Source organism: Meriones unguiculatus, chromosome 16, assembly GCF_030254825.1.
Source record: "Meriones unguiculatus strain TT.TT164.6M chromosome 16, Bangor_MerUng_6.1, whole genome shotgun sequence".
Lineage (NCBI taxonomy): Eukaryota > Metazoa > Chordata > Mammalia > Rodentia > Muridae > Meriones > Meriones unguiculatus.
Window position 1 is genome coordinate 56798163 of NC_083363.1, and position 10629 is coordinate 56808791.

General features: G+C 50.0%; 1 protein-coding gene across 1 annotated transcript; it reads right to left on the minus strand.

Annotated features, from left to right (window-relative positions):
* Nucleotides 1–1084: 1084 nt before the first annotated feature.
* On the minus strand, nucleotides 1085–8099 carry LOC110552840 (serine protease 40-like). The gene is made up of 5 exons (XM_060368958.1): nucleotides 7937–8099; nucleotides 7226–7388; nucleotides 5474–5748; nucleotides 4176–4345; nucleotides 1085–1468 (listed from the first exon to the last, which is right to left on the minus strand). Exons 1-5 carry the CDS (start codon nucleotides 8097–8099, stop codon nucleotides 1085–1087), a joined length of 1155 nt encoding a protein of 384 aa, XP_060224941.1.
* Between the last annotated feature and the right edge of the window lie 2530 nt (nucleotides 8100–10629).

Consider the following 10629-nt stretch of genomic DNA (forward strand, 5'->3'; position numbering starts at 1 on the left):
GTCAAAGTGATGGAAACCTAGTAAGAGCCAGAACTTATTCTGGGAAGAGGAAGAAACAGCAGGAGGGAGGGGGACCTGCAGAGAGGAAGGGGCAGGATGCACAACTGGGAACCTGGACATTAGCAGCAGAGGGCTTTGAGCTGGGCACAGGATGCTGATCATGCACAGCAGAGCTGTTTTGTTTCCACCTGCTGGGAAGGGCCTGGGGAGTTCAAACAGGGTTAGAAAGATTGCTCAAAGCACCTGGATTTCCCTCAGGGCACCATGGGTCTGCAAAGAGCCCAGAGGCTCCTTTAACTATAGTTTGTGTTGAATGTTGAAGGGTGGAACCTAGTGAGCTCCCACACAGACTGAAGAGGGTGTGGTGACATAGATGGGTTTTCAGGGCAGTTGGGTGCTGAGGCAGTCCTTCCCCAGTCTGCCAAGCCTCAGCCAGTGCAGGCTGAAGCAAGCCCCAAGGGAGCGTGTGCTTTGCAGGCAAATGGTGGGGTCGGAGTTTGGAGGGGTGATATGAGTGTGATTGCTGACCCTGGCAGAAGAGCTTTGAGGATTTCTGTTGACATGTCAGACCTCAGGGTTCTCACACTTCCCTGCCAGACTCTCTAGAAGGCTGCTGTGACCTTGGGCTTGCAAGATGCCCCTCAATCCTAAGCTGGGGCTGGCTCCAGGAGCACAGACTGCTGCAGCTGTGTGGTGAGGGCTTGGCAGGACACAGTGGCTCATTCTTCTGAAAGATCACACAGCCTTAGGGGGCAGCAGTGGGCCCTGGTCTCTGGAAGCCAGCTGGGAGCCGCTTGGTTCCTACATTGATGGATGTTGTCTCATCCACCATCTCTGCCCAGGGAGGACGTGGCCTTCTGGGAGTGGGTGGCTGGAAACCCTGAAGAGTGAGGAGTGGTGACAGAAAACAGTCAGAAGGTGCTTTACATTTTAGTTCTCCTTTTTGTCTTATTTTATTTTTTTCTTGGCTTAGGGCAAGTGTGGCCTCAGATGGACAGGGGAGCCCAGAGGCAGAGGCAGGGAAGACGGTGCTCGGTGAGGCAGCTTGCAGGACGTTCTGCCTGCCCAAGGCCCTGTGGCTCCGTCAGAGAGTCCTGAAATAAACCACCTGTAGCAGGAGGACCTGAGAAGACAGCAGGGCTGTGCAGACCGCCGGCTTCATAACAGCGCCATCATTTTCGCCAACAGCGCCATCATTTTCGCTAACAGTGCCATCATTATTTTCGCCACCGCCAGGGGGCGATGGCTTATGACCCCCTGGTGTCTTGTTAGGGGGCTTATGGGGCGACTCTGGTCTTGGATTGGGTGATGATTTCTTGTTATCGTCAATCCACTTGTCAAAGTATGAGACCCTGGTGAAGACACTGGGGGTGGCGATTGGGGTCTCACATGATGCGCTCCAGCTGGTCAGCCCCACCACGTACCAGGAGCCATTCAGAGAGCAGACGAGGGGCCCCCCAGAATCTCCCTGAGAAGAGAGAGGACATGGGTAGTGGGTCTAGTCCAGGGAGGGACATAAGTTGACCAGGCTGGAGACACTATAATGGCTACCTCTGCCATCTGAGTAGCTCATCAGGGCCATCTGAGCCATTTAAGAAATCCAAGCACAGGCTTCCTCTTGAGTTAGTATCCTCAGGGAAGGGCCCTGGAGCCCCATTCCACAAAACTGCCAAGAGGAACCCTGGACACCATTTGGTGGACAGTCTAGGAGCCGGATATCTGCCTTCTGCACTGCTGTCTGCGTGGGAGAAGTCTCTGAAGTGCCAAAGGGTTGGTGATTGACTAATTTGACTGACTAGTTGACCTGGAGGCGTGGCCTGTCATCTTTGGTTGATTCCCTTGTCCCAGAACAGCATCCCGAATGTTGTACCTTTGTGTTTTGCTTAGTAATGTTACTTGCGATTCTTTAGTTCCTTGGCTGAGTTCCTTTTAAAAGATGCCAAGGTGTAGGATGTGCTGAGCAGAAGAGAGGCATCACCTGGACCCAGTCAGGGTAGAACCACAGGAGGTTCTGAGGTTCCAGGAGAGAGGTGGGGACTTCAAACACAGCAGGCCCTTGAGACGGGAAACCAAAAAACCTCAAAACCCCCAAACCACAGTCCCCACCAACTTTGTGCGGAAACGTATGTCAAAACAAGAGTCTTTGTTCACAGGGCACTCAGGAGATACAGGGGATTGTGGGCACACATCTGCAGACCCTATTTAAGGACAGTGGGGTGACAGATGACAGGAGAGCCCTCGAGGGGATGCGCAGTCAGCAGGTGAAACCACGCAGCACACGGGGTTGACTCTTTCTGTTGTTAATGTAAACCTTGTGAGTTGGGTTCCATTTCCAGAAATCACATTGTGAAAAGAAACAAGTACCACAAGTTGCCCTCTGATCTTGACACATGCGTGCACACATATGTGCAAACACACACACACATGTAAGAGAGAAAGAGAGAGACTAAATGAATTGATTCTTTCAAAATGTAATGCAAGCTGGGTGCTATATGCATGTAATCCTGTTATCTGAGGCAGAGGCAGAGGAAAGATTACAAGTTAAGACAGCCTGAACTACACAGTAAGATCATTTCCAGACAGACAGATGACAGATAGATGACAGATAGATAAATAGATGATAGATATATAGATATATACAGGAACCTATATATATTTATATATAAACACACACATACATATGAGGGGGGTCTGTGCTGGTTAGGGGGCCCACAGGACTCCTCTGGTTTTGGATATATAGGTACAGGAATCTATACCTATGTAGATATATATGGGTCTATCTATCTGTCTGTCTATCTATCTATTGGTTCCTATATAGGCATATATATGATATCTATATAGATATCTCAATAGATAGCTAAAATAGCTGATAGATAGGTAACAGATGAACAGATAAGTAGATTTGAAACCAACAAAACCAGCAACAACAGCAGCGAAGACAAAGTCACAAGATGCAAAGTCATATGTTCCTGAGCCAAGAAGACAGCTGAGGGAAGAGAGCGAGAAAGAGAGCAAACAGGGGTCACACTAGACACTTCCAGTTGCCCAATTCCTCTCTGGCATCAGTTTCCCCCATCATTAAAGGTAAACAACACAGACTGTGCACAAACTAGTCATGAGCTCACTCCCCAAATGCGAGTTCCTACGAATCATTATGAAAGTTGTATGATCCCATTGGTGGCAAAACAGCCTCACAAGCTTGTGAACAGACTTACAGGAAAAATACATTAAAACACTTACACCTTCATTAGTCACCAGAAAAAATGCAAATAAGAAGTCACATACAACTGGGCAGTGGTGGTGCACAGCTTTAATCCCAGCACTCAGGAGGCAGAGTCAGTTGGTTTTCTGTGAGTTCGAGGCCAGCCTGGTTTACAGCGAGTATTCCAGAACAGCTAGGGCTACACAGAGAAACTCTGTCTCGAAAAACAAATAAACACAAAAGGAAAAACAGGAAAAATCACATCTGTTGGTTAAATGGGCGGATAACCCAAAGAATGGGAGCAGTGTGGAGCCATGTGAACTCTTGCTGCTGTTGGCTGTGCATCTCTACACAGCCACATTGGAGAGCTGCCTGGAGTGTGTGCAGGACACAAACACATGCATGTCTCGTGGCATGGTGTGTGTGCTGCCAGCGTGATGACCCTTCCAGCATGGCAGGGCAGTGCCATTGCAAAGATCTCTCACAGAGACGGCCAAAGGCCACCAGGAGAAGAATGAACAAAGGAGTGTGCAGTGTTTCCATATAGTGGCATGGCTGGATGGCATCCTGTTGACTAAAAAGCAATCAGGCAAAAGCCTGCATTCATGTGTGTGTGTTCGAGCACATTCGTGCATGCCTGCATGCTTTAGACATGGATGTGGAACTCAGAGGGCCACTTGCAGGAGCTGCTTCCCTCCTTCTACCATGTAGGCTGAGCAGTAGGTCAAGTTCAGGCCAGCAGGCTCGGTGGCAAGCCCACACAGCCACCCGCTGTGTTAATTCATGGGCCCGCTGAATTAACTTCTCAAAATCCCTCAGGCGGTACAAGAGTGCAGTTCCTCCACAACGCGTTCTAAAGACTGAACCAAATGGACGAGACAAGGTCCAGAGGAGACGCAGAAGGGAGGGGCTGGGACAACCCAAGGGTGCAGGGTGGCAAAGCTGACTGAGCCTCTGGGCAGGTCTCACTTACGGCGCAGATGGATTTGGTCATCGCATAGTCAGCTGCACACAGCATGTCATCGTATATGTAGTAGCTGCTAGTGGAGCCAGGCCGAGGTGGTGGGAAAAACGATTTACACAGGTCGTTTTCCATGAGGATTAGCTGCACTTCATGGAGGTCATCAGGCAAAGGATGGCTCACTGCCGGAGAGGGAGCAGATGTGAGATGTGGCAGAGGGGAAGCCCAGCGACTGTGGTCAGGAGAGGCCTAACAGAAGATGGCTGATGTCCTGTCTCTTTTGGAGAGCTGCCCTGGCCCACACTTTGCCTCTGTGTCTCCACTCTCATCCCCTGACCTGACCAGGAGACCCTACCTGCCCTCACATAGGCTGTCAAGAGACCGAAAGTCCATCCATTCTAATGCTGCTGGACCATTCTTCTGTTGAGCAGCATGTGTGACTGTCACTTAGAAGCTAGGAGCAGGGAGGGGGACCCTAGCTCTGACCTCAGAGAAACTCCCTCCTCAGCATTCCTTTGCCAGACTTTGGCCCTAAGTTTCATGCCAAATTTACATCTACTTTATTTAACGTGCCATTATAGTGTCTTAAATCAAAAGCACTCAGCCCTGTGTAAAGTCCTTGCCCAGGTGTCCTGTGCTCTCAGTCTAGACAGATACAGTTGTCCCTTGCTGTCAGCAGGCTTTTCCTGTGGCCCTGTGACTGACTCACAGACACTGAGTTTTCTCTGCAAAGCGTGTACAGAGAACCTGTGCTCACCTTCCCGTACACTTAAAATTGTGTCTAGACGACACAATGTCTGACGTGAGGCAAATGGGACAGAGACAGTCACAGTTCTGTATTGCTTAGAGAATAAGGACAAGGAGAATGTCAGTCCCCAACACTGAGGCTTTTGGTCCCCCGGTGACTGGGTCCATGGATTCAGAACCACGTGGATACGGGGCCAGTTGTAAAAGCTGGTGGAAGAGGCTTCCTTGCCTTAGGGGATGGGCGGTGAGGTTCAGAGAGGTGACTGATCCCCAGTTAAACAGCCCAACCTGCCCCTTGCCAGGGAGAGCCGGTTGCTTTTATCTCTTGAAGGATGCCCAGTGTCATCCCTGGCCAGGATAGAGCAACCACTGTTTGGGGAGAGCCTTGCAGTGCACGGGGGTCAACCACACTCAGGACCTCGAATCTTGAAGGGCTCTGAGTCAAAGAGCCTGCACGCCCCATCTGAAGGGGAGGTTTGCTTCTGAAGCAGAAGGCGGGGTTCGCAGGCACTGGGAAGGCCTCTCCCCCATCTCCCTCTTCAAGCATGTGTCTCTGTACTCACCATCCTCCCTGAGATGTCCCCAGCCAGTTGCCCAGCAGGCCTTATTTTCGGGGATTTGTGTGTCTTTCTTCGGGACACAGGCTGGGAAGATGTGGGAGCTGTACTCCACAGGCGAATGCAGCTGCATCAAGACAATGTCACTTCCCTGGCGGTGCAACTTGTCATAGTCTTTGTGAACGATCAGCTTGTTCACCGACAGCTGCCGGCTGTACTGGGTGGGACTGCTCAGCTTGGTGTAGCCCAGCAGGATCTGGTAGTCATTTGGGTTGTGAGACCTAGCGCAGGGAAGGAGGACCTCCTGTAAATGCTGGCTGAGTGCTGCCCACCCACCCTGCAGCCACACCCAGTCTCTTCTCCCTTGCAAGAGTCTCCTTTGGGTGTTTTGTTTTGTTTTTCTCTTGAGGGACAGGATGACCACACACAGGCTGAGGAGACGAAAGGCTCCTGATATCCCAGAATTCAAGGGGCTGTCAATCATGATTGGGCTGGACCATCAGACTGCACCCCTTCATCTCGGAGGAGAAAAGACACACTCAGACCTTGTCAGCTCTGCTTTACAACTATATGGCCTCCTCAAAGACCCCCACCTCCTGCCTGGCATGAGCCCTACCCCAAACCTCACACACTGTCTTTTCCCAAGATTGTTTTCCTACCTAACCATAACCATGGGCCTTCAAGATGTATTTACAGAGGAAATGGAAGAGTGAGTAAAAACTTGCTGTTTCTGGAACACTAGTTATATTCTAGCCCGTGTGTGTGTCCATTAACGTGGCTTTCTTACACGCCCAGTCCACATGCCTGAATTCCCTTCCCCCAGGGCCCTTCCAGCTGTATGACTCATGGCATCTCCTTGACATGCCTAGATGGTCTGTTACCATGGGAAGTGGCCTCTGCCTCACTTTCCCGATAGGTGGGTCTCACAGGTCCTCCACCTCAGGCCTGGCACACATGCTGCTGAATATGTAAATGTAAAATATGCAGTAATTTGTCCTCCTTGCTCCCTTTGGGGACACAGTGAGCACAGGATGCATCTGGTTGACTGTACTGGTACACACACACACACACACACACACACACACACACACACGGTACCCGGATGCCCCTGGGGAAGACTATGCTCCAATGTAGCTGTGGCCTGAATCCAAATGAACTTCCATGAGTCTGGGATTGTCTCTTTCACTAAGCATGGGATCATCTGGCTAGGTTAGGACAAGGGAGCAGTAGTTCCAGGAGACGCCAGGCCCGTTGCCACCCGCAGGGCCTGTCTAGAGGTAAACAGCCGACGGTTATGACGTGAGCTCAAATGGAAAAGGGTTTTGATCCGTGACATTTGTGAAAGAGAAGAGACAAGACTGGAGGTGACCCCTTCAGAACAAAACCCATTTTCCAGCACTGATGTATGGGCACGACGAAGGAGAGTGTTTCTGTTAGCAGTTTAAAGCTAACGCGTGTGTCACTGTGGCAACCACAGTAGTTAGTAGAGTCTCTGGGAAGGGGGAGAGACAAAATATGAGACCCAGACCGGCAGGAGATGGTGTCAGCTGATGAGCAAGGATGGCAATCCTCGTGAAAGACACCACTCAAGGGCAGGGCAATGGCGCAGGAGGCCTCCTGCTGGCAGCAGGCTATCCCAGAACACAGCCTAAAGGGGAATGGCGGCCATGCCTCCTTCACTTCCCCCCCCCCCCCGTCCTAGTGACCCTCTCCTGAACCCCTTCCCAGCAGAAGGGCCCCCAGGGAGGGAACACGCACCTTTGAAAGCAGTGGGCAGCACCAGCTACCCAGTTTTTGTCGATGAGAACTGCTCCACAGATGTGCCTGCCATACAAGCGCAGGCTGGCCTGCCATGGCCACCGCTCAGAACCTGCCTTCTGACCACCAAAGATCTTCCCTTGGAATTTGCTCTTGCCACATACTGTGGAGACAATCCCAGCCGCGAGGCACCTGCATTCAGGATGCATGTGCTTGGTGCCCCAAGTGTTAGCATCAGCAGGACCCAGGGGACACAGCGACCTCTCCTCCAAGCTCGGGAGGGGCGTGGCAAGGCTCATGAGACAAAGAGCATCCTGAATGACGGGGAGGGTTGGATTAAGCTTCCTCTCAGCAAGGATCACAGAACAGAGGTGGGGGCAGGGAGGAGGGTGCTGCCAGGAGCTCTTAGGACCTCATTAATTTAGCGAGCACAGCTCTGAAGAGGCAGACGCTAAGGCTGACAGGGGCCATTATTTTTCGGGGCTAAGGTATGTCCTCCCACCCCAATCCAAGGACACCGTAGTACAGCCCTACAACCCTGACCCCGAACTGAGAAAATGAGGTCAATGGACAAAAGCGGGCAGAGGAGAGGGCAGCAGTCTTTAAGGCCCTCCCTTTCGATGCAAAGGCCTGCAGGCCCTCCCAGCTGCCCGTGTTCCGAGGGGAGGGGAGGGGACACACCCACTGAAAACCTGCCTCCTGTTTCCTTACCCTGCGACGGGGATAGCGCAGTCTGGACGGCTGTGATATTTGCAGCGCTAGAGATGCTGGCGGCCCGAGTCTGCTCAGGCAGGAAGCTCAGCCAGAGCAGAGAAGCCAGAAGCCAGGCCCCGGACCGGTCTGAGCCCGATTTCTGGGCCCTAGCGCCCCACATCGCATCTGGCCGGCCTGTGTCTGGGTCCCAGACAGGACTGAAAGCACGTGCAGACAACCGCTGACTCTGGCAAACTGCCTCTAGGGAACATCTCTTCTCCCACCCCGACCTCGCGGGAGCCGAGCAAGTGTGCTGAAAACCTAGGTCCATGGGAGGCAGTCGGTACTGGAGCTGGTTGTCTTCAGTACCCTCTCAGGCGTTCACAGAAACAATTATTCCATGGGGGCGGGGTGGGGAAGGTAGGGGGAGAAGGGGGGGGTACCGGCAAAAGCATTCACTGCATCCTAGAGTTTCTCAGTTTCGTTCTGTTAGAATATGAACTCAAAACACAAAGTCTCATCACCCGGAGCGGCATGGTATCAACTCATCAGCCTCAAATCCACAGACCCAGAAGAGGGCATTATGGACTTCCTGAAGCTAGAGTTACAGGCAGTTTTCATCTGCCTAGTGTGGGTCTCTGGGAACCAAATGCAAGTTCCCTGGAAGAGCAGCAACCACTCTTAACTACTGAACCATCCCAAAGCTCTACAATTAAAATAACAAACAAACAAACAAACAAACAAACAAACAAAAAACTCCACCTTTTTATTGAGTCTTTGAAATGTTCATAAGCGTAGTCTACACAACGATCTTGGTTATATTCATCCTTCACACACACACACACACACACACACACACACACACATGCACGCACACACCCTCAGTTCCCTTCAGGAACCCCCATTATATTTCTCTCCCAACTTCATATCCTCCCCCCTTACTTGTTTATTTATTTATCATATGGACGTGGATGTGTGGCTCCATGAGGAAGTTAGCAGTGGCTAACTAAAGAAAGGTGATGCCCTTCCCCACAGCAGATCCTCAGCTAGAATTAGGTCTCAGAAGGTCCTCCCTCCTCTGCGTTGGAATTTGTGCAGGTCTTGTACGAGTGTCCACTGTTGCTATGGTTGTAATTGTAAGCAGAACACTATGTGTTTCTCTTTTATCAATGTATTTCACTTGGACCTAAGGAGTGCTAAGTAATTTTTAATTATGGGAAACTTAATCTTATACGTATTACCTATAAGTTATATCTTTCATAAACCTTATGATGAAGTTTTTAACTTCTATTTTGGAATTTTTTAACTTGTGTGACAACACTTACTTATAGTCTAAGATCATTTCTTATCTGAAAGCGACTTGCTTTTCCTTCAGATTTCTTACGTGCTCATATGTATAACTTTTTGTACCTCCTTCTCACACCTGATTCTCCTTTTCTAGTGGCAGTAGGGATAGAGACACTGCTCTAATGACCGCTCACAGCCTGAGGTATTCATTTAATCTTTAGAGTTTGGATTCTTGATTTTGCTGCAAAAAAGAATTTCACTGTAAGCCAGCATAAAGCCAAGCTGGAGTTCATAAAAAGAGATATTGGTTTAGACTTTTAATTTTAATTTATTTTTAACCATGAGGGTTAAGATAAAGAAAGAAAACCAGCAAGAAAGGGAGATGTAGGGTCTCTCAAAAATGGGTCCTGCTTCATTGTCCTCTCACTAGCCATATATGCCATGTTGGTGGGGTTTGAAGCTAGAATGTCCAGAGTTGCTTAGGAATCCACATGAAATCCTAGGTGACCTCTTGAAAAGGAGTTCAGTGCTGGAAGGATCTAGAGATATGTGTGAGCAGGAGATGAGGAAGAGAACGTAATGAAGGGATTTGTGAGCTGCCGGAACTAACCTGCCTTTAGCAGTAAATATTAAATTTTATACAGGAGGGGAAGTCAACATTGCAACACTCTTCAACGCACACAGGAAATCGGCTGATTCTAAAGTTGCCCAAAAGCCTCAAAGGTCCACCAAGTCTCCAGACCAGTTCAGGCCCGGCCCGGCAGAACATCTCTCACACTGCCAAAGACTTCGGCATGTGGCTGTGGAAGAGCAGCCCTTCTCCCTGAATCTGGACCAAGAGATGGATGCAACTTCTTCTTCCTGCAGCTCACCAGCCCTTTAGGTGCCTGGTCCATGCTCGCAGGTACTGAGCTTGGTCTGACTGCACTCCAGTTAGGCTGCTCACCTCCCTCTTGCCTGCCAGAGCCAGCGTGACTCATGGGAAGTATTGGGCCTTTCTTTTTAAATAAAAAAAAAAATTATGTTTTAAACCATGTGTACGTATGTGATTATGTGCATGAGAGTACTAGTGACCATAGAGACCAGAAGAAAGTGTGTGAAAGTCCAAAGAAAGTCCTTTGGAGCTGAAGTTACAAGCAACTACCAACATGGGTGCTGGGGCCTGAACTTGGTTTGTCTGGGAAAACAAACACTCTCAGCCTTGAGACATCCCTCCAGCCCTAGTGTCAGGCCTTCTTCAAACTCTGCTCAAAAGCAGCCTTTCATTAGAATTTTCTTCTGATCTTTTTTCCTTCTAGATTTGTTGATTATTTTATGTGTATGAGTGTGCTGCCTGAATCTCTGTAAGCGCACCATGTGATTTCCTGGGACCTACGAAGGTCCAGAGGTTATCTTGGGTCCCCTAGAACTGGAGTTACAGACCA